At 42.3% G+C, this 24,616-nt stretch overlaps 1 protein-coding gene across 2 annotated transcripts in view; it reads right to left on the reverse strand.

The window, feature by feature from the left end:
- The window catches only part of MRTFA (myocardin related transcription factor A), a 95,235-nt gene that overhangs the window by 9,111 nt on the left and 61,508 nt on the right, over window positions 1–24,616 (reverse strand). For both annotated transcript variants that reach the window (XM_088055260.1, XM_014256629.2), the window contains 8 exons: window positions 21,420–21,485; window positions 6,105–6,160; window positions 4,462–4,537; window positions 3,655–3,816; window positions 2,086–2,261; window positions 1,447–1,602; window positions 695–945; window positions 179–350 (listed from right to left, as the gene is read on the reverse strand). In XM_088055260.1, the coding sequence (XP_087911386.1) occupies window positions 179–350; window positions 695–945; window positions 1,447–1,602; window positions 2,086–2,261; window positions 3,655–3,816; window positions 4,462–4,537; window positions 6,105–6,160; window positions 21,420–21,426 (1,056 nt within the window). In that variant the 5' untranslated portion in view covers window positions 21,427–21,485. The remainder of the gene's footprint in view (window positions 1–178; window positions 351–694; window positions 946–1,446; window positions 1,603–2,085; window positions 2,262–3,654; window positions 3,817–4,461; window positions 4,538–6,104; window positions 6,161–21,419; window positions 21,486–24,616) is intronic.

The following is a 24,616-nucleotide window of genomic DNA, read 5'->3' on the forward strand; positions in this document are numbered from 1 at the left end:
CTTCCTTCAGGCCAACAAAGTTGCATCTCAGGTACAGACTGTGGGGTAGCAATCCCAGCTTCTATCACTAACTCACTCCTGTCAGTCCACTTCAGCCCTGCTCTGAGCCAGCAACATCATCCAGTACTGCCTGCTGACAATGGCAGAAAGGGTCTGTGCAGCTTCACAGGACATTTACCTTCATCTCATCCAGGTTGGCAGGGAGAGGGCCAGGCTTGCCCACTGCAGCATTACTGTTTTGTCTCATCAGACCACTGGAACCAGAAGATACTGAAGATGTGCTGCTGACTGTGGCAGAGAGATTTCGTACAGCAGGGGCACTGGTACCACTCTGCTGCTCTCCTGGAGGCCTGCAGGAAAAGAAAGAACACAGACATCAAAACCACAGTGGAAAGACACCAGAGGCCCTTAGTGTCCACAAACATACACATTCAGAAACATCTGGATCACTAGTGCTGCCCTAGACTCTGAAGCACACCAATGCTCTCAACTGCATCCACGCCCCTTGCTGTGCCAACCAACTCACTTCAGCTGCTTTTGTCTGTCTCATCTCGCACTGTTTCTTTTTGAGGCCTTCTGGAACCTACAAAACTGAGTGTGTCACACCCAGTGGCCACCCCTCACACCCAGAACACATCTCTGGTAAGAGTGCTGGTAAGTGCTTGCTAAGAGAGCTGCCACTGGGGACTCGTACTTAGGTGGGGCTGGCAGGATGGTCTGATAGTTGTAGTGCTGCTGCTGCTGGTTGAGGATCTGAAGCTGGAGAAAGAGCTGCTGTTGCTGCAGTATTTTGGCATAGGATGAATCCATGGGAGGAGCTCCCTTGTCCTGCTTTTGGTCCGGGGGAATATACTGATGATATTTAAGCTTCTTGACTTTCGGCTTCAACTCCTTGGCTTTTTTACTGCGCTGAGACTTCTCACTAGCAGACTTGGGCTGGCTTTGCTATTTAGAAGAAAAGGAGGAAGCAAGTAAGAATGAACACACTGATATAATGTAACACCCCACGTAAGCCAGAACACACACTGGGATTTTAATTTTGAAATTCTCCAGTTTATTCACCTCAGGGTCTTTCCATGCCTCTCTGAGACATTAGACACCTCACTGGCACCAGCTTATGCTGCACCATAATGCAGGTCACCCTTCCCAGCACACCAGATCATTTGCTTATCCAGTGCAGACTCACTGACTCTAATTATAGATAACACTGATTGTTTCAAAACATTTTGCATTCAGCATCCATTTTATAGAAGGTGAATACAACATTGAACAGAAAACCCCATTAAATATGTTACAATTAGTGTCAGTTACAATTAGGAAGACACTAGTGAGAAATGTTTCCTTCCTTTGCTTCTGTTAATCTAATACTTCCAACTCCAAACCTGCTTAAAAGTAACCTTATCTTCCTTCAGACTACAACAATGAAGACATCAGCCAAAGTAGTACCTTAATGAGTGTTGGAGGGGGCTTGGCAGCAGTAAGAGCCACTCCATTGGTAAGACTAGCGGGCAGAAGAGGTGGAGGTGGCAGTGGTGGAGGTGGCTGCTCAGGTAGGAAAGGAGTTTCACTGGAGTCTGTGCTAATCTGCAACTGGGATGAACCCTGCAGAGACAGAAAAAGGCATAATGAATACACACAGGAGGAGGGAAATAATTTAACAGAGTGCAGGAAGTGTCCACTTAGAAGGATGGAGCATGGGCTTCTTTAATCAGACTCCTTTAATCTTTAATCAGACTCCTTTAACCCACTGCTTCAGTTGTCCCTGAGAAGCAGCATAACTTCTTATGACAAATAGGGAATCAAAATCCAACACCTGTATCTCCCAGCATTTCCTGCTGGGCTCATTTACACACAAGTTGTACCACCAAGCAATGACTACCCACTTCCCCACAAGGCATCACCATGAGGGTTTGTGAATAACCAGAGGAGGACATCACTGACACCACATGGAGCTAAGACTCCTTGTGAAATCTCACAGACTATACCTTATACCTCTTAGGCAAGCCTTAGTCTCACTTTCTAGGCTGCTCTGCCACAAATCAGCATGAAGCTCCAGGGCACTGCAGGAGGCCTCCACATTCTCACCTGAGCTAGTGATGTACCAGTGGTGCTAGGGAGAGGCTCACAAATCCGGGAGTCCATCGGCGATGGGACAGAGCCTTGGGACTCATGGCTGGCTGGCTGTTCTGGGGAGAGGGCATCACTGCTGTCCTCATCAAAGGAGGAATTGTCTGCAACCTTTGGATAGTTCACCTGTCCAACTAAAAACACAAACATCAACCGTGGTCTGTAAAGTGGAGTAAGAAATGATTTCACTTGACACTAGATATTTCACAAAGACAATGATGGCATGGAGAGAGTTGTGCTTAAAGCACCAGCTAAAAATGAGAGAACAGAGTCCCAGCTGGGTCAGGTTTAAGTGTTTACACTCACTATCTATCAGTACAATAAAATGATATGGACTGGGGTGTGAACCATTTCCCTTGCTTCCTAGGCAGGCAAGATCAATGAGTGTAAGAGATACTCAGATCTGTCCAAATCCAGCTCTGTGGCATGGTTTATTTCATTATCTGGCACCAAAGAAGATTAGAGAGTATAAGGTTGAGTCATGGCCTTTTTGGTGCTCATCCTGTATGGTGGAAGGTAGACTCTCTCTTGGATTCTTCTGTCTTCAAAGACAGAATCCCAAATTGTCCTCTAGTCTTACAAACAAGAAGGGCTATGGATTAAGTGGTGGCCCTGGCTGCTATTAGCATTTCTGTCCATCTACATGCACAGTAGATAAATTCACATGAGTGTACACTTGTAATATACCAAAGCTTTTTCAGACTACATTTTCTCGCATTAATTTGCACCTCACCAAAAAATCAAGAGGAATCCAGAGATGCACTTCTCAGTCAGAAGGAAGCCACATCTCTTATGCATCAGTTCACAAGTTCACCCCTCCTCAACTACCTCGTGTTCACCAGTGAAGCCAGGCTCTCACAACACTGTCCTTTTGCTTTTTTATGGAAAGTATTCCATCTTGCTCACAGTTGTATCCCATTTGTCTTTACAGTAGCTGTGCATGTTTGAGAGGATGAATAACCACAGACACACAGACTGCTCAGTCTGGGGAGACAGGAAAGAGCACTGCTGAGGCAGTGGGAAGGCAATTCCTCAGCATTCCTTTCAGCCCTTGGAATGGCACTGGCATGAATTACATCTGTTCTGGTTTATTTTTAAAGGGGTTGAATCCTCTGAAGTTTTTGAGTTCACAGACATCTTTTGTTTCATCACACCTGTTTATGTTCTGTCTCCTCTCCTGATCTAAGTCAGTGGGCTCTCCCTGGCCAACATTGTTGACGTTATACTGAGAGAGGGATTTTAAGGAGACAATCTAGGGAATACAGTCTTCAACAGTCTTTAAAGTCTTTAGGGTATACAACTGCTTTCATACTATTCTGGAATGTCTACATCCCTATAATTTAATGACTCCATAATATTATCTGGGCCAGAGGGAGATCTGCTTTTCCAAATCCTTGGGCTGAAAGCCTGTGATCCTGGGCCAGGAAAATGAGACCAGCCATGCACTCTCTCAGACATGCAGGTTGATAGGTAATCACAGCCACATGTGGGGAAATGCCCTCCACAAAGATCCTCCTCTGACCTTACCAATAATAGCTTCCTTCAGGCTTGATTCCACAGGCAAGATGTTCTTCTCCACCAGCTCCATGGGCCCTGGCCTCTGCGCTATCTTCTCATTGAGGTCATCTGCCAGTCTGGCTCTCTTCAGCTTCAGCTGCTTAGCCTGCAAGGAGGGTTCGGCTGAGGTCTCTGTTTGGGGGAAAGTAAATAAAATGGCATCAATCCAACAATGGTCAACCCATGCCCTTCAGCAGTATTTTAATTCTAGTCAGAAAGGTAACTGTACAGAAAAACAGCTGATAGATAACAACAGATAACTATACACTACAAAGATATGACACATTATGTGTATTTAGGTTATAGAGATAACTACAGTAGCCCTTGTGACAAATTCACTGTTCTCAAACTGATGTCACCCAATTCTTGTTCATCTTTTCCCCCTGGCTGTGCCCCAAATTTGGTGCTCAGCAGCAGCACAGCACTCCCTCTCTGAAGCTGAGGTTCATTACTACTCAGATCAAATCTGCCTCACTCCCTCTTGGACATTTTACACCGTCTTCCCTTAGTAGAAGAGCAATCCATGGTCATTCTATTTCCTTGTTGCTCAGCTACACAAAACTGCACAATTTGAAGTCACACAATGGATTTTTCTGAGAATAATCTCCGAGCAAGCAGCGTTGAATTCCTCCCAAGGAATCATGAAACAGGCATGATCTTCTGCCCGCTCCCCACCAGAAGGAAGCTTTGGAAGTCAGAGGCAAAACAGAAAGCTGTGAAAAAGGTAGTTACAATAAAGTTTATTGTTGATATTTTCATGTTCAGCACTTGCCATACCTTCCAGAATGTGCATCCTAACCAGCTCTGATCTCTCTGGCCGGGACCGGATCTTGCGTTTCAGATAGTCCTCTGTCTGTAGCAAAAATAGACAAGCAAGAACCACTTTCAGCCGATCAGACACAGGAGTGAAGTAATCTTCAACAGCACAATGAAAAGAAACAACCATCTTTAGCTGTTACTGAGATCTAAATAAGCACAAAATGGAGAAGAGACCTATCTCCTGTCCCAGAGCACCCAGAATGAGCTTACTCTAAAGACGACCTTCTATTGTAATTACCTCAGTCACTTGTGCTATGCTACCCCACAGAACAAAAACTGGGAAGGACTTCCTCAGGAGCTGAAGTCTTCTTTTCCCATTGTATGCATCACCACTAACTTGTGTCAGGGTAACTATCCATGAGATTTATTTTTACGTTAAAGATAAATGCACTGGTTCCATTGTTCACAGAAAATATTTTCATGTACTGCTGGCATTCAGGGCTGACTTATGATTTGGAGATCTTTAATTTGATTAAATTGAATATGTTATTTGTTAAGCTAAAAAACCCATGCAGTCCCTTGGGGGGCAGAATCTAAATGCTGTGACAAGGTTTATTTCAGTTCCAGAGGTGCTTTTAGCTCTGCCTTTGGAGAAAGTGCTGTGGAGCAATGTACAGAGGTGACCCTGACAGGCTGAACATGTTACTGTTTACACTGCTGAGGAATGGGAATCTGGAAGCAGCAGGTAATAGACCAGTAAATACTGGATATCAGGATGGGCCTTTGGAGAAAATATGTAAGTCAGTCAGAAAACTGCACCATAATTGTTCAATTGCCCACATAAAAATATTAACTTAATAAGGTTTTAGGAAAAAAAGAGAAATAAACAAAAGCCCTTTGGTCACTGGTCTTAATGCAAAGTTCCCCACTGCAATCACTCCACAGTTTAAAGGGCCTCCCTTTCAGGTCTTCATCACAGCTGTTATTTTTTTACTTACGTTGCTTTCACTTTTCAAACAAAACTTAGTCATAACAAGTTACATTCCACTGTAGGCTAATCAGAAAAAAATATCCCCAGAGGCCTTCTGAATTTATCAAGAAACTCCCCAGTTAGAAAAGGTGGCACATGAAGTATGATGCCTGGCTTCCTCTTTCTGTAGAGCCAGAAGTCTGTGATTTCAGTGTCACAAGATTTTGGGGGGATACTCTCTATTCAATTTTCCATTTTTCTAGTCTCCTAGGTAAAAATTGCATGTGCAGGTAACAGACAAACTTTCCTCAAAGGTGGAACTAAGCTCCACATGATAATTTAACAGCATTTAAGGGCTAAACACCATAAAAATAAAAATGCCAAGTGTGTGGACAGTGGGGAAGAAGAGTATCAGTCACTTCCCGAAAGATGACTCTAGGGAAAATCCAGGCACCATATTCAATGGGCTTTAGGCACAATTAGTTCACTGAGGGTTAACCAGCACCACATGCAAGCTACAGAATACCCAATCCAATGCATTTCTGAATACAGAAAGCTGTATTACATCCAGAATACGAACAATTCCCTTCTGCATCTCATTAACAGCTACAGGATGCCCATAACACAAGACATACTATTCCTGACTTTTCCAAATCTTTCCCAAAACACTGAAGATTATATTGCATCTTACCCTGGCCCGCTCCAAACTCTTTCTTTGTTCATGAAATGCAGCTGGACTTTTCAGAGCTGTGGAGAGGAAAAGCATTTAGAGAAATGAATTATAATGATGGAAGTTCTCGCACTGCGCAACCCTTCAGGCCAACCAAGTTAACAACAACACCACAGCAACTGCCTCCTGCATCTTCCAACACAGTGAGGCTTATCTCCAGCTGGTACAAAGCAGTGGGAATTGCCATACTCCATCTGACAGCACAGGGACACAGGAACTGATCTGAAATTTTTGTGGGCCACTGGAGAGTCTAATAGAGGTACACTTCAAGTCAAACTAGTCACTGTTCCCAAAGTTGGGTCCAAGAATATGATTCAAAACCAGCCTCCAAAGAAAGCCTTTCACAAGCTTTAAGAGATAGTAAGATATCTGGGACCCTTATGGGAATGGCTCTGAAACACTGAAGAGGTCAAATGGCAGGAATGATGGGGGACAATGCTAATGAAATTCAAATCCCCTTTACTATCTTTTAATGTCAAAGGAAGCTGCAAGTCTTTCCTGAATCTGCACCTGTGCTTTGTACACGTGCAAGGACTGGTTGAAAATCCTGCAGGTCCACAGGACACACACACTGCTCCCTGTAAGAGAAATTACCGTGAGAACAGGGACACTTGGAGAGAAAAGTACATCTGTCTATTGACAGAAAACCACAGCTTGAGGAATTAACTTCAGCTCTCCACAGAAAAGGCCTTCTCGCCCCCTCGGACCCTGCTTAAAACCAGAGCCAAAATGGATCAGGTTCTAAGAAACTGATCCTCTGCTGTCCAGGACCACACTAACCCTGGAGGAATCTCTCACTCTGCCTGGCTCCTCTGGAGCACACAAAGCTCACGTCCCACAGTAAAACCAGAGAGGGAGGGTAATGATGGTGTCAGTAGCTCCTCACAGTTTCCCTGAAGCTGCAAGTAGCTTGTTTTCTTAAAAAATGACCACACTGTGGTTTGTATTAAGAAGCACCTGAAAGGAGCATAATAATTTTTTTTAATATTTCTGAAATACTCGTAACTTAAACTGACTTACCATCCAGCTAAACAGAAAAGTTAAAAAACTTCAGCTTTAAAGATAAGTTGCAAGTCTTTTGAAGACAGAAAACTAAGCTCATAGAGTTAGTAACTCCGAAGTATTGCATCTAGGTCCTGTGAAAAATAGTCTGCTCATGTTATTTTTCACTTAAGACCAGTGACTAAGTATTTCTCAAATATAAGTTCATAATAAAGTCTCAAAAGACTTAAGAAATAAAAGCCCCTGCATAAATGCAATGTAAGAAACTATTTCTAATGCATGTGGAGCCTTCCCTGCCCTTCTCTATAGAATGAAATGGAGTAGCCACAGAAAGTGTTAAGACACCTTCTGTGAAAGGTAGAGTCCCTCTGATGCCAAGATGATTTTTTGCCATTTCTTTTATATACCTTTTATATAACTTTTATGTATCCTCAGTATTCTTAGCATGCATATTTGTAATTCTTCAAGTCTGATAACGCCATAGTCCTGGTATTCTGTTAGGCCAGGAGACCAAACATCCTAAAAGCCTCGTAGTAGGAGGTCGGAAAACGCTACGCTATCTTGGGAAACCAAGGCCCCTCTAGAACACAGCCTGTAAACTAGAGATTTGGCACATCCAGGGGGGAATTCCACAGATGAGGGAATATCACACCATTCATCCAGGCCTCCCATTCACTGGGGCATCCTTGTTAGATATGCTAATTTGTAAGGTCTATAAATTGTATAGGTGACCTATCGTGGGGGTGCATTGCAGCACATCCCACCTTGGCCAAGTGGTGCACCATAAGGATCCTTATTAAAATAGGAGGTAAAACCCCTTATCCCTTAACCGTGTCTGACTCTCAATTTTTAAGACCAGGGAAAGGCATCATCTCTAGGTTCACATCAATAGGGTAAGAAGTAGAATTCAGTCCACATGGCAGGAATTCCAAACATGCCACGCATCATAGATAGGATCTGTACTACAGAAGTGAATAAAGGATAATTTGTAGAATAAATTAACAATGACTGAAAACCACAGTGAGTATACAGACTTCTGCAATAATGGGGCAAATAGTTCCTGCTCATATTAGTTGCATAAATCTGGTTACAGAGAGAAATCACCAGAGAAAGTTACACAAGGTGTGAAACACACTTTGACATAAACCAAAGAGATATGGTTGGGATATTGTATTGCAATAACTACAAAAATAATGCAAAAAACTTCCCCATCTAGCCAAGGCACCAACGAGGCCTCAGCTGATGCCTGAAATGAGGTGTCCTGGGCAGTCTGACCACGGCAGATCAATGAAGAGCAAGCAACAACCAATACTAATCTCAAGTTGAGTGAGCTGCTTGTGAATACACACATGCTTGAACCTGAACGTGCTTTCCTTTCATTGTGAGCATCTCACAGGAAAGCGAAATAAAAGCTCAGGTCCACTTGGGCAAAGATAAACAAGCCACATTTAAATCTGCATAAATATCTACCCTGGAGACAAGCAAAGCAGGATTCATCATGAGTCTTCAAAAGCTCTCTACCAGAATGTGCAGACACAGCAGTAATTCTTTACTCTCCCCTTCCTGCCTACCTCTGCTGTCAGTATGAGGCAGCAGATGAACTTTAAGTGACATTTCCCTGACCACAGCTAATGGTCAGAAAAGTCAACTGCAGGAGTTGAGCTGGTGTCACAGGTAGTCCAGGAAAAAACTATTGCATACAGAAGAATAAGGCAAGAAAAGAGTACCTAAGAAGGAAAAAAGAAAAACACATATGCATTTAATAGTAAGTAATGCAGAACTGCTACAGAAATAATCTTGTAAAGAACAATTTCAGTCTCTCAGGACTAGTCTCTGGAAACGTGCACTGGGATGTAGCTGTCTGGGCTGGCAACATGACAGAGGACTTCATATTTGACCTCTGAAAATGTCAAGAGGGCACAAATCCTTCAGTGCTTCCCTCAGCAATCTAGGATGAAGTTGATATGTCAGAATAGGGTGTCTATTGTAAAATCATACTCCATTTGAAATTAACCAATCCTTGCACATTTTTTTGGCTTTGAAATGACTGCTTAGCCCAGAGCTGTGGAGAAACCCTCTTAACTTTACTGCAGCAAATAAAAAAAAAGGAAAAATATAATCCTATGAAGAACTCTGAAGCAATAAGGTGATATTACAATAATCTGGGTGAACTCTAAAGGAGACCTGCAGTGCAGATAAGCCTCTTTTCCAGCTCCTACCACTGCCTTTCCCAGCCACTTAGCACTGATCCCTGCAAAACTGTATCTGTGCCTCATAACCCATCTGGCTTGCTCACCAGAGCGCTGCTTTATCCATTCCACTTAAAATTACCCATAGTGATAAAGCTCTACTGTTCTCAGCCGTATCAGCTGTGGTGGCTCATTCTGGCACTGTGTGTGAATGAGTGGCGGAGATGGTGGAGCAGAACCTGTGTGAGCCAGGGGGGTGTGGGGCAACATTCCCACTCTGTCCACAGCCCTTAGGACCTGAAGCATCAGCTATAACCACAGAGGGTTAGGGATGAGGAAACTCCTATCACCTGACGCTTTCTGACTGCTCAGCCTGCATAAAATACACTAAACTACTCCTTACAGTAGTTTGTCTAACCTGTTCTTGGAGACCTCTCATAAAAAAATGTAATATTATTGCAAAGAAATTATCCCAGTACACAAATGTTTTTACTATTTAAAAACCTTTCTGAATGTCTAATTTCTATTTCCCTTCGTACAATTTATACTCTTTGTTCCCCACCTTACCTGCAAACATTACAGAGAACAATTTATTTTCTTCCTTCTTGCATCTATCCCTTTGGAAAACTTTGGTTCTCTATATATCCTTCTGATATATAAAATGACCAAAGGCAGTTGCTTCAACCTTTCCTTGCAGATAACATTATCCAGACCTTTGCCTGTTTAGTCTCTTTTGGACTCCTTCCATTTAAGCTGCATTTTTTTGAAGCCTAGTGTCCAGAACTGGGTACATATTCCAGCCTAGGGTTTATTGGCTGTTATAGAGTCAAATGATTATTCAATAACACTTCTCAGTCACATGTCCCAGCCAGTTTGCCTTGTTTGTGTACATAAAACAAACAACGTTCACTTGTGCTTGTCTCACAAACCACTGAAGGTCTCCAATCCTCTTCCGCAGAGCTGGTACCAAGCCAACCACTCTTCATCCTCAATTCAAGCCACTGACTATGCATTACAAAATGTAGACATTCTCCCTTTTTCTTTCATTTTATTCCATGTTTGCTGGTTTCTCCAAACATTCTGAGTCCCAGTCCTATCCTGCCCCCAGCCTACTAACCTGGAGCTTAATAAACATGCAGACTGTTCCTTTTCAAATCACTGAAAATACTCAATCATGTCAAACACTGATTTTCTCCCTTCCCATCCCACCCAACAACCCTGCTCAACAAAACGTCCCAGTCTGACACCCAGATTTCATTCCAATCCTGTTCCCTCACAAGTTGCATAGGCAGCTTCAGGTAGTCCCAGCTTGCTTCCAAAAACATCAGGCAAGGCTATTTCAAGTGCCTCATTAAACCCAAGAAGTGCAAAAACATTTAACACCCTGAATTCCCAGGGAAGCATTTCAACAAATATTTAGTCTTCTGGTAGACCCAGCTTCAGTAATGATCTTTTTTTCCCCACTTTTCCATGTCCCACGTGCCTTGCCCTTGATGCTCCAAGCAACTGTACTTGTACTGCAGGGGGAGCTCTACTATGGAACTATTGCCATAAAGTATCTCCTGCACCTCTCCATAGCACATGCCCCTATCCACACTTAATTTGAATCCTTGAACTAACTATCCAGCTACCTTTGTGTGAGCTCTGATGAGAATAGAGTGCTGCCAGAGGAAAAAAACCCGCCAAACTTGCCAAACAACAGCAGTATGAGCTGTTGGGTTTTCGTTTTCCACTGTATGCAGAAAATAAATAGTTGACACTGTAGAAGTAACTTCTGCAATACCCAATTTCAGTTAGGTTACCTCCTGCCTGCCTTTTGATTTTATGTCTATATGATATGTACATGGCATTTCCAGCCTCAGTAACCTGCAGTTCCACTTTCTGCTCTCGTTCCTGTACCTAGGTCTGGGACAAAGCACGTCAGCTCTCAGTTATGCTGACAAAACCGTCTGTGGACTCCGATCACAGTTGTTTTGAAAGAGTTATTTTAACCTGGATTGGTATGCTGGTTTACAGCATGGCTCCACAAATAATAGTGTCAGCAAAGCTGAGCACAACTGCCCTGCCAAAGTCAGAAATGAGAGGCTGACTTTAAGGCCAGCACTGCAACAGGAGCTCCATCCTGCTGAACCATGGCCCCACATCTTCAAATTGCCCCATGCACCACAGGAAAACAGCCTGGAGTTACAAATGGGCCAACAAGTGCTAAAAAGGGCTCAGTGACAGATGGGACAGTAGCATCACCAATGGGGCTTGGGACAGCACAGTCCAGCAGGTGACCTCCACTGAGCTGTTCACACTTTTGTCCCACTTGGACAACTGTGGCAGTTTGTAACATCTGCTGTTAGGAGGATGAGTTTTAGCCCTCACCTTTAGATGACTGACAGCAGGACTTGATTTTCCTGCCACAGATGGGCTAGCAAGGATCTCATGAAATTCCTACCACGTGCTTCCTATTTCTTTAGTCTCTCTGTTGCCTGTTGTGGAGCATTTTGATGCTTCATCTCCAGAATTCCTGAAGCATTAGCATCTTTGTGGCCACACCCTCAGCTACCATGAGAAACCTCCCTGCACATCAATGATGCAACTGTTCCGTGCCTCCACCCTGCTTCAAAAATGTTGCAGCTATACATTGCAACTGTGTTCTTCCATCTGACCCCCCAAAACCAAGCAGCAGCACACAAGACCATCTACATTGACCCACTCCTTTCCATACAAAACTCACAGATGAAAGTTACTAATCTTCACTTCAAAGCAATGTATTAATTCCTATGAAACAGTGCAAAACTCCAGTGTTTTCTCAACACAAGCCATATTTTGCAGATGGCAAAGTGTGAATGAATCACACACAGAACCACAGAATGGTTTGGCTTGGAAGAAACCTTAAAGATAGTATAGTTCCAACTCCCCTGCTATGGTTGCAGGGACACCTTCCACTGGACCAGATTGCACAAAACCCATCCAGCCTGGCCTTGAGACACTGCTGCAAAGCATCAAACTTGTGCTGCTATATAAAATTGATTGAACTAAGGCTCAGGAATCAAACCCAAATCATCAGTGTAACAGCAGAGACAAACAGCTGAGCAAAATGGCCCAAACATTTCTGTTCGGGGTTTATCCCGCAGTATACAAAAGCAGATTTTAGCCATGCAAAGCTTTCAAAGATATTCATATGCAGACCTCAGAGTTCCTGTTACCTAGCGTGAGAAATAAGTGGAATCAGAACCAGATTGAGACACTCTAAGAATGAAACACAGCAGGGGAAGGGGACTGATCCAACTGCTGAGAAAAAGAGGTCAAAATACCCATATACCCTGCATTTGCTTATGCAGCTGATGGAAGACACTGAGGCTTGCACGAAACCAAACACAGGGAAGAAAGGCAAAAGGATCTGCACAGATCCTTACAGCTCAAGTGTCTTGTGGGAAGCAGAGGCTGCAAAGCCTTCTGTAATCAGTAAATCACTACTCGAGGCTATCAGACTTGTAGACTGACAGAGGAAGCACATGAGCTTTCCTTGGCCATAGTATCTAGCTCACCATAGACAAGAAGGTGATATTTGAACAGCAAATCAGTTGGTAAGACAACACACAATGTTTGCAGAAAGGCTACAGCTAAATTCAGAGTACTGAGTCAAATACTTTGCTCTTCAGATAGACCCATTCCAAAGGGAAAGAAAAAACCTTCCTTCCTTTGCTGTGACAAAGAGAAGCTTGTGTCATGTCCAGCCCCAACCTTAGACACACTGATTTAATTCAGAATGGCAGAAGGCCTTCTGCTGCAGCTATTCACCCCTGCTCTCAACCAAATTCTGGTTTCTCTCTCTTGTTTACTATGCTTTCGTAAAAAGATGAGATAAAGTGCTGCAAATAGGCTCGATGACTTCCTCTGTTGGTTGAGGGTGGGGCTCCCACCCGTTGGATTTGCTAAGAGACACAGAACTTGAACCACAGAGCAAGGCAGTTAGCACTTTCTTCCTCCCTTCATCTTCACCCTACTTTCAAAAAGCATTTCTCACATCATGGAAGAAAAATGTATTAAAAAACGGGGTCACATGCACAGAAGGGGCTGTCATCTTGCCAGTGGGGCAGTGTCAAAGAGCTGCTGTGTGGTGCAGAAATACATAAAGGGGCTGGAGAATGCACAGCTGAGAGAAGAGAGATCTCCGTCAACATCCTTTTCTTCATTTGCAGCTCTGGGGATTTCTCATCCAGTACACAGACCTGATCATACTTCAGAATTCTTGATACCATACCCCAACACTGGTAAATGACCTTGGATTAAGACTAAAATATAAGTATCAAGTTAAGGACAGGAAAAGAAGCCACAGTTAACAAATTGACATTATTCAAATCCCAAAATACATAAACTCAGAAAATTGAAAATGAAGACTGACCTAAAAAAGTCAATGCAAATATGTTTATGAAGGTAAGAAACACATCTCTGGCACTCAAACAAAAGCAGCTTTGCCCTTCAGTGACACCCTTCAATGAGAATGTTATTGTGATTGAAGGATTATGAGTACTCCTAGTCCCAAAGAGAAGAAAGGCTGGAGAAAGGTTCCTTCCCACGTTGCTGCTGTTGCCAGCACTGCCAAAGTACAGCGTTACTGATTCAGTGCTGCAGCTCCACCAAGTCCTCCCCATTGCCCAGCTATTCCAGCCACCAGAGACACACACACACAAAACGGCAGCCAGATGAAGTCCCTGATAGCAATTTTTGGTGAGCCCCAGGCTGCTGTGGAAGCCAGAGCTCCAGTCCTGCCTTCCTGACACCCTGCCCCAGGCAGCCAGCCCTTCTCCTGGGTCAGCATTCTGAACCTGCACAGCGTACCAGCTCGTGCAGCTGTTTTTCCCAAAAAGAGCCACTTTCCAGCTCCCTGCATTGGGCTTGCCCTGGCTGCTGAAGCACACAGGCAGGGGGAACTGCTGTACCCTGCCCCAGCTCAGCTCACCCTGGAGACACTCACCAGCTGTGCCGCTTCCAACGCCTGCACCAGGCACCTCTCCAAAGCCCACTTTCAGCAAAGACTGTCAGTAACTTTAGTACAGCAGTATCCCACTGATGATGTAGCTGAAGTTTAAGATTTTCATTAACTGTGTGAAAAGCCTGAAGTATAGGTTTGTCACGGTAAACATGAAATTATTGGCAGAAAGGACTAAGATTTTTCCAAGGCCCAACATTGAGTTAATTTAAAATCTAACATATGTGCAATTTCTCAGAAAGTTCATCCTCTTTAGAAGCAAAATGGAAACTGTCACCCATGGTAACAGTTATCAGATCTGTGGATGACTATGGCTACAGCTTTGTGTCAAAAAACATTTCCAGCAAATACAAATAATGTATAATCTGCTCCATCCATCGCCATTAATTCTTGGCATTCAAAAGACATTACCTAAATCCTGAAATGAAAAATAAAAAAACACCTCTAACTGAAGAGGAAAAGGAAGACAAGGAACTTCTACCAGGAACCCTTTGATCCATGCATTCATGGACCAGACTTCACGCCTGTTTCGTGCATGGATAACTGGCCTTTGCAAACTCCTCTGATAACTTTCCAGAGTGTCCAGGGTGGGAAAGGTATGGGGTCGCAAAAGGACAGACCACTCCCAGACAACAAGTAAGAATGAACCTAAGACAACTGTGGGAACATGAAGGGAAAAAACTTTATTGCCTATCAGACTTCACTGAACTGGAACAATAACAGTTGCAATAACTCTTGCAACTGGCAGAGTTAAACCTTCTATTATGGCAGGGATCAAGGACCAAATGCAGCCTAAAAAACACCTGAGCACGGTCATCCTTCTACAGCTTCAGAAAGGGCAAACAGCACATTTCCATCCTAACACAATGAGCTTTATTACTCCAATCATGTCTTATTAGTCACAGATCATATAAGCACATGGAAAACACACTCAGACAGACATCTAAAAATACAAACAAAGCAGATGCAGTTATTAGTCCTCTGACAATGAGACTCTCAGCTTAAATGTACAGACAGCCCTCTACACACATAGCCTGAAGGCTTTGAAATTCTGCTTCAAGGAAAATTATCAAAGTCAAATAACCAGCAAATAATTCCTGGGAGACAAGTTACAGGTATACAATCAAATTAAAATAAAAACAGTTACAGATTTCTGTGCAACACACCAGAAACAGAAAAAAATGTAGAGGACAGCTGCAAGTGTCATCTCATTTTTTTTTCTTTTTATTTTACATTACTTGTTTAGTGTTTCAGTCTTACTCTCAGAGCATGACACTGAATATATTAAAAGTCTAGCTGCAGCTTCTGTATGGAGTAACAATATTTACAGTCCACATACATGTTTTTAACTCCTTGTCCTAAACAAAATTACAGTTCAAGCTTAAAAGCATGAAAGAGAAGCACTTGCCAATGTGCTGAACAGCAGATATAAGATGGCAGGGAAGTGAAAATTTGTATTTTTGTTTTGTTATGACAAATAGATTCCATAAAACTACAGGAATGTCACTACAAAGACCTGATATGTAAAGTGGTGAGAGAATGACGGGGATATGTTACGTAGCAGGAAGAGGTATTTCGGGGTGTTAAAGCACTAGGTTTAGCTGCAGCTCTAAGAGAACACACCACAACCTTGAAATGTCAGCTGTGTAGCCACACTGCAACAGTTGTAGAACTCCACCCAGGCATAGCAGTTCATCTATCCTGGCCCTTATGAAGAAGACAAAATATATCTGAGGCATGAAGAATTTGCCCTCGGAGCCACCATCATGATGGCAGAACAGCTTGTGCCATGAAAAATACTGCACCTGTAGGTAACTGTCACGTTCTGACAGCTTGCTGCCTTCTCCTTTCTCTGACAAGCATAGAAAGATGCTCCTACTTCACAATTAACAGTTAATTTATAAAACTTACTTTTTCTTTTGTTTTGTTTCTGACATTTAATATGTTCTACTGTAGCTATTGTATGTAACGAGAAGCAAAGGTTGATTATATCCACAATTGACAGGTCTCCTTAAATTAGCACACATACACTAAATGGATGAGATACATAATAAGAAATAAGAATAAATAAGAAAATATGAACATAAATACTAAATACAGAGCCATGCAGCAATAAAGTTATGAGTGCATAATTTTCAAGTATTTAAAAAACTATTTTTTTTTCTAAACTGAGAAGTAGTTAGACTATCAGGCAAAGGCTAAAGCAGAAACAACAGTTTTAGCTACCCTACACAAACACAAGTGTGGATGTATGGCCAAATCCTGGGGTAGAGATGTTGAAGTCTAGAGACATTATTTAACCTTAGAAACTCACATGTGGCAAGCACTTTGCTTCCCAAACTCAGTATCTCAAAGATCCTTGGGTTTTTGTGATGGTAGCTGTGCTGGATGCTGAAGACCAGCTGCTACAAGCTTTGTCTAGATGATGATCAACACTGATATGCTAAAGCATAACCTGTGTTCTGTATTCTTAAATCACCAGCTGTCTCCAGTAAATAGCATTTCCTTCAGAATTCATTTTAAGCAATGTCTCGCAGACTCCCAAAAAAGCAAATACTGCGTTTTAGTTTTATAACAAATATTACATTTTGTCCAGCCTTATGGCTAATAAAAAATGCAGCAAGTGACATGAAAGGTCTAATGAGATGATAATCATTAGACTGCCTGCTGTATTACAGTAATTTCTAATCATGTGACATGTTGGAATTGAACCATGGCACGCTCCCCTCATGGAATCTGAGGATAAAATACACTCTTGTACTCTGAAAAAAGCTCAAGCATCCAGCAGGCTGCACGTCCCAGCAAAAACTGCATCAGTGTTGGTAGCACAGACCTAGAGCATGGAAACACCTCAGCACCTGTTAAAGCAGTCCCATTAGAATCTCCTTGCATAAATTCCATCCTCTTTGGAGCTCCACAGTCATGTGTTCTGCAGCCCAGAACACAAACATACAGAGGAGTTGGATGTGGGCACAAAAGCTGGCAAACATCAGATACACTGAAGTGACAAAGAAGCTCCTGGAAATTCTCAGCCTGTACAGCAGCCTTCTTCTAGCTTTCAGTGCAGGCAATGCCCTTTGCAAAGGACGCCTGTGTCATTTTTCAGAGACTCACACAGCACTACTACAGAGAAACACAAGGCACATTCCCAGAAATTATCTACTTCTGCTTCGCCAGCTTGGATAGATGTGATGGTCAAAACAGCTTTCCTGCAGCATTGTGCCATAAGACAACCTTGCATTCTTGCCTGTATTTAGTGTTTGCAGCCAGAAGCCAAAGATCACAATCCTGATGGATAAAACAAACGGCATGCAAAGCTTTAAATCTTGCAAAAAAGAAAAAGAGCCACATATTTTGCATAACAGAGTATTGCTAAATTTGCCAAATGTCTTTCCCCTAAAAATTTTTGCTATTTTAATTGAAGATACTTTCCACATAACTTTCTACTCAGATGTGCATTAACTACTGTTTTAAACACTCTCTTCAAGAATGAAAAATGGGGTGTTTAATATTCCCTCCAGAAACCTTACAATAGCCGTAACCTTTAAATTTGACGCTAAAAAATGACAGCATCAGACTGTTCTACAGCACAACAGAGTTCAAAGAGCTGAGCACAGACAGCAGATTTTTGTTTAACTTGTATTTTGTGAGGACAAGAAGATGAAAACCATCTCTGCATAGCTACAAAAAAATGCAAATAGCAAAAAAGGCTTGTCTATTTGCACTGTTAGAAAATAGGCCAAAACCTGAATAAATATAAAAACTCAGCTCTCCTTTTTTCAATATACAGTCATTCTAGCTCAGACCACAGGTATGTCAGCTGCAGGTGAAGACTTGCTTCCCACCGTTTTTCTAAGGGCAATTAAGAATTTTAATCTTGAACTAATGAATCCTGCTACTAGTAAAAGGTTACACAAAGTGGTAACAGAAAGCAAGAAGAATCAATGAAGCATAAAACACAATTATTTTGAATCCTATTTCACTGCCTATAAATGCTTTATTTCTTACCACAATACACTAATCTTTTAGCGGAGAAAAGCCCCACTGTAGGTGGCTGGTGGGTTGGGAAGGTTAAGTGAGATTAAGTGTACTTGGTAAAAAAAATGTTGAAACATTTGCCTTTCTGCTCTACCATATAAACAAAATTCCACATGGGACAAAGTAAGCAATTCCCAGCTCTGTTATGAACAAGCACAGCAGGAGTAGCATAATTCTCACTTTAAGGTGACACAAACGGTGTCATCTCCCACTCCTCATATTTACAGTGTCCAAAAACCTCGTGTTGATGGAAGCCTGCAATGAAATTTCTCTTTTAGGGCACCAATTTGCAGAATAAATCTTACATGGGGTTTGGATTCAGTCAGGAGAGCCAAAGGTACCAATGGGAGTTTGCACACTACATAGCCTGTAATGTAAAACAAAACCTTTCACTTTTCTCACACTTGGCTGAGGGATTTTTCCATGGCTGTTTGCCTTCAGATATACAGGAACTGATCTGTATCACAGGCTAATCTAAAGGAACATGTAGGAAAGCACAGTAAGACCAAAACAGAAACAAAGTCAATGCTGAGGAAGTGACATTCCACACTCTGGATGTGAAGGTGAATTGGAGGTGTGGTGCCAGACAAGCCGTAGTCTGGTCCCATGGGCTGAATGCATATTAGCTCTAGGCAGAATATTTTCCACTTTACTTTCATTCCAATTTAATCCAGCTCTCAAACTTCATTTTATGGTGCAAAGCAAGGCACAGTAGGCAGGTGCCATCAGGAGCTTCACTTCAAAAACACATTCCTGACACAAGCTGTAATGCAGATAGAACTGCAACCATCACAATTCTCTCAAGAGTATTAAGACTCTTCAGATAGAAAATAAAGGAAAGAAAAGAAACCGACCAGCATCTGACATGGCAAGAGCTCTTTTAGTTCAGCACCAAACCATCCTCTGGATTCCAACTTACATACTTGTGTTGAATCATCAAAAAGGACTGTGTGGGGCTTGGTTCCTGGCTAACAAACTCAAGAGGGACACAAGTTCAGCACAGCATGCTCAGTAGCAGGTGACAGCAGAACAAGATTAAGTACCTCAATGTTTTCACAGAGAAGAGTCCAGAGAGAAGAAAGAATACAGGATACTTGCATATTCCCAGCAGTAAAAAAAAAGTCTATTCTGGAACTCCTGAAGGTATAAGTAAAGCTGTCATGGTGCTGAGATGCCTTCTGGAGGAACATGGTCCCTAGTCATCCTCTGTACTTCTCAGGTTAAAAACAGGATTTTTGCTTTAAGTATCACAATTTATCTCACATCTGATCTTCTCTTCAAAAACAGCCCAGGCAAATTACATTTTAAACATTTCCCTATGTGTGGTTATTTCCAGCTGGCAGGTATGGGTCTATGATACCATTACTTGGGAGGAACTAATTTCAAATCATGTTTAGAACAGATGTGTTAAAGTGGGTTTTCTCCATTGCAGAAAGGACCTTTTAATGTGTTGCCAGTATTTTCATAATGATATCTTACTAAATGTTTTCCTTTAGTCCGTCACAAAATTCACATGTAAGGGATATAAATGAAGCAATGAAGGGCACAAATCTGCAAAGACTAGTAATGTAGGCTATGTTTTAAATAAATTTAAGAGTCACTAATTATTCTGGATGCCTTATTTGAATTACTTGCAAGGGCCTCATTTTCAAAAGGCCTGTAAAACAGACCCCTCTCAGGAATCACAAGTTTGGCCAGGCACACTTTGAAGAAAGCCAGTACTGAACATAAATTAATACAGTATTTGCATACATATCCACTTAAAGCAGGACACCACAAAGAAGTCAGGAACATTTTCTTCTGAGAAGCATTAGTAAAAAGGCACAGTCACTGGGACACTAGTCTCTCATCCAAAAGCAAGTAAGTGTATTCTGTAGAAGCTCGTATACAAGCTCCTCAGGTTAAAAAAATAGACAACAGGTATGATATGTCCAGACAGGACATAGTTGCTTTCTGCTTTGGTAACATAATTTTAAGCAGGGGTCTCAGAAACCTCTTAAAGAACATTACTGCCATCCAGCAAGCCACTTCAGTGACAGAGTGCTGCTGACAGGTTCTCTTCATTCAGAAAGCTGATAATCTAACCTTCAGCCCTCAGTAAAGTCCAAGTCACAGCACCGAGTCATATTACAGTGTGCACCCCAGAAACAGAAGAAACGAGAAATTTCTCATTACTACACCATCTTCAAGTAAAGCTTCTGAAACAGGGTGGCAGAAAATCTTTCGAAAGAAGAAAATACATACCTGATGCACTGCATTTTACTACAGCTGTTGAGTGAAAAAAATTTTGAGTGGACCTCAAAAATAAAACATTTGCTGTGTGGTCTTGCCTCAAATTGTTACCTATAAGTCATCTAGTTCAGAGGTACCAAAGCATGACAAAACTATTTGTCAGACACCTTTTTTGCATTTTTGGGGGAAGAAGGAGAGCAAAAGAGAAAAATACCTTCTCCAACGCTAATCTGACAATGAAAGCTTGGCTTTAGGGTAGATCCTCTCTGTTTACCCTAAAAAGTAAACATTCTCTGCCTGCACAGATTTTGCCTTTCCCTGCAAGAAGGGCAACGGCTGATGCCCATAGAGCTCATTCTAGCTGTTTTCTAGCTTGTTGGTTAACATCTTGTACACAATGCCTGGTTTTGGCCAGTTTATGGAATATGTACACACAAAGTTACAAGTGCCTCAGAGGTCTGGGGAGCTGACACACTGTAAGAACAGAAACTGCAGAGCCAGGAAGCCTGTTAAAAGAGTGATTAGCAGTATGGGTCAAGTATACAAGTCACTTCTAACATAGTATGTTGTCCAGAAGATTGTGCACTGAGATGAAACGCAAGCCTTATTTTGCAGCACAGTTACACTTGCAGGCATTGCTCTCTTCCTCAGTATCGGAGGTGGCACCAACACTTCAGGAGGACCAGGCTGGATGGGACAGGGTGGGGCTCTTACACATGATGTTTTCCATGCAGAAGCAGATAACCTGATCCTTTGAATCATATGGGAAACCATTCTCCACCGAAACACATGCATACAAACACCAGGGCAAAGAACTGAAGTGGTACTTACGCGGCATGATCCCTTGGCTCACCAGCTCCTCCCGTGTGCGTCGCTGCTGGAGCTTCAACTGCAGCACTGCACGACAGCAGAGAGAAGGGAGAGAAGGAAACCCATCAGTGCAAGGAACAACTGAAGAGACATTTTCAAATGCATCTTGCTTTCTTCTTTGGATGCCAAGGCAGTGGTGAGCAGCAGAAGGAAAAGACCCCCCTCCCACTCTGCTGCCCTGCCCCGCTGCAATTGCAGAAGTGGCCCCCAGCAGTCAGGTTTCCGTAGGCTGCTGCAGCCAGGGGGAGAGGAAGTTGCGCAGGGTCTTGGCAGGGTGATAAAAATCCACAAAGCCAGGCCTGTTTCTCAGTTCTTTCTAAAGCACCAACTGCTTTCCAAACCATTAATATTAAAAAACAAACAAAGAGAAACACCAGCTGACAGTCCTCCAATAAACACAGAGTGACACCCCAGCTGCTAATGACTCCTGAAAACTCTAATTACTATGTGCAGATTAAATGATATGTCAAAATCGTTGGTCGTTACTCTAAATTACAAGGCTGATTTCCTTCCTCAGCTCAGAAATTCACCTTCAGAAACATCTCATGAAAGTGAAACACCACGGATACACCTAGATGTGTCCTTTCACCACAAAAGGAATCCCCTTATCACTAGAATTTTTCCTATTTATTTTTTCATAACAGAACATATTCCTGACCTGTGTGAAATGCAATTAGCTGGGGTTTTTTCTAGTGCAAATCCCTGGAATAGTCATAATTTTAACCTTTAGATTATAACAGCAGTTTCCCTTTAAACTATACAATCAAAGCAACATTCTAGATTGTTCTTACAGTCAAAGCCACCTTCCATATGAAAGCAACTTTTCAAAACTGAAGACAAATTCCCCTGAATGTGTAGTCACACACGTCTCAAAATAGGACAACCTGAGTATCACTGAATCCCATCTGCAATCAAGCCAAAACTCCTAGGTATACTCAACATAAAATATTGTAAAATGAATGGCAATGCATCTCATCTCCCCTGTTTTAATTTTAATTTCTCTTATGTTTTTTTATAGCCCACATTATGAAATTCCACACAAATGTAGTGGAACCACTACAGAGAAAAACTGCTCTACAGTCTAACTATTCAATCTCATTATAACCCTTATGTCTCCTTTCTTAAGTACTTTGTTTGTCCAGCACATTAATTTCATGCATTATATCCAAATTTGTACTGTACACTCCCTAGAGTAGAGATCAAAAACTTTTAGAAGATGCCATTTTGTCTACTTACAGACATCATCACATTTTACCTGTTTCTTTCCATCTCCTATCTGCAGTTTGCATTTGACTAAGATACATCTTCCAATATGAGTTCTGGTCTTCATATGCACAGAAAAAGAGATCCATCTCTTCCTTTCTATGGTTGTTTCCATAGCACCTAATCACCCTCACTTAAATCACATTTAATTTTCTTCTGAGATTTTTCTGGCTTCCACTTCCATTGACTCTTGATGTACCTTTCCCTGAAACTGTTTGTGACAGTGACAGAATACCTCCTACCAGTGGAAAAACCTCTGTGCACATAGCGTGCAAACAAGTTACCTCTCTTCTGTTTCTTAAGACAAAGTATGATTTCTTAATATATGCATCCTGGGCAGGAAAATACTTTCTTTTAGTACATGGAAGTGAGAGAGGGGAGGAGGATGTACAGAGCACCATGGTAATTCTGTGTGGGATCAGCCAAGAGCCAGAAGGAGGAGGAGGGAACACAGAGGGGAAGGAACAGGCCCTTCATTTGGCTGTGAAACTGCAAACAGAAGTGGTAGTTCCAGACTCTTCCTCCCACCCAGCATGAGATCGCACTCCTACTTCTGTGCTAATGTGAGGGCTAGCACAGCTCACAGCCGGCCTGCTCTCATTTGCTGGATTCCTTTTGAGGCTATCAAAACCCAAATCTACAGGAGCACTTGATCTAACACCTTGCTGAGAGAGACAGTGTCAAATCTCTCACTCCCCCCACCGCCTCTCTTGTCCCCCTAACTGCAGGCTGGACTCACTGGCAGAGACCACAGCCCAGGCAAAACAGGCACCAGTTTTTGCATTAGTGAGTTGAAGAGGATGACCACATGGCCAGGAGCTGTAGTGGAACGACCAGGACCCCAGGCATTCACCAGCACTGAAGGTGGGAGTTGGACTTCATCCTTCCAACATTGCCACTAAGTGATTTCTGTCCCATTAGGAGTGGCCCATTAAATCTCTCACTGCCTGCCATTACATCCCCTACCAAGCTGTTCTCATATCCATACCCTAAATTAGCACATCTTACTAAATGTATACAGGCAAGGCACAGACCTACAGCTTTAGGTCCATCTCTCCAGCAGATTATCTTATTATTACTCGTGTCCTCTATTTACAGATCTAGTAACGTATGTTAGCCCTTTCTGCCTCTTACTTTCTACAACCATCTACCTTCCCTCACATTTCTAACCACACCTGCTATTTCCTTTTCACCTCCCAGATGGGGATTTTCAGCATAAAACTACCCCACATAGGTGTGGCTGGCATTTTTTTGCTCCTGGGTGCACACTTGTATTGTCACCTGCATTAATGTGCACTTTGCTCAACTGTCTCAGTTTGCCTAAATGATCTAAACAATTTTTTTTTATGGCACAATTTCAATTTATTCCTCCACTAATATTTGTTCTGACCACACTGTTACAACCTCTTGCATGTGTTTCTGGACTACAGCAAGCTGATCTCAACCAGAAATACTTTTCTGCTTTCTATGATTACAACCAGTTCTTAATCCAATTAAGCGCTACTTCATTAAATTCAATATTCTTCTTAAAACCAAAATACCCCATGCTACCAAGTTAAAGATGTTATAAAAGTCTGTTGCACCTAGACAAAACCCCTAGCAACCAAATTTCACTTATCCAAATGACAGAATCACATTTGGGCAGACCTGTTTTCACAAACTGAAAAGCTGATCAGCGTGATTGTACTGTTCTTATACCACCTAAATTCTTGATCAAATTTTCCATAGGGTTTTTTTCCTGGAACTGACAGCAGATGAGCCACTCTTTACTCACTCACCCTTTGTCAGCACTGATGCAAAACGTTATTGGTCTTTTGCTCTTCTGAAGTCTCCCTGCTGTTCCCAGATTTATTAAAAACTACTCTCAGTCAGACTGCTAGAGACTTCATCAAATG

This window comes from Pseudopodoces humilis, chromosome 5, assembly GCF_049639895.1.
Source record: "Pseudopodoces humilis isolate 2021_Gansu_Grassland_sample_001 chromosome 5, ASM4963989v1, whole genome shotgun sequence".
In the NCBI taxonomy this organism is placed as follows: Eukaryota; Metazoa; Chordata; class Aves; order Passeriformes; family Paridae; genus Pseudopodoces; species Pseudopodoces humilis.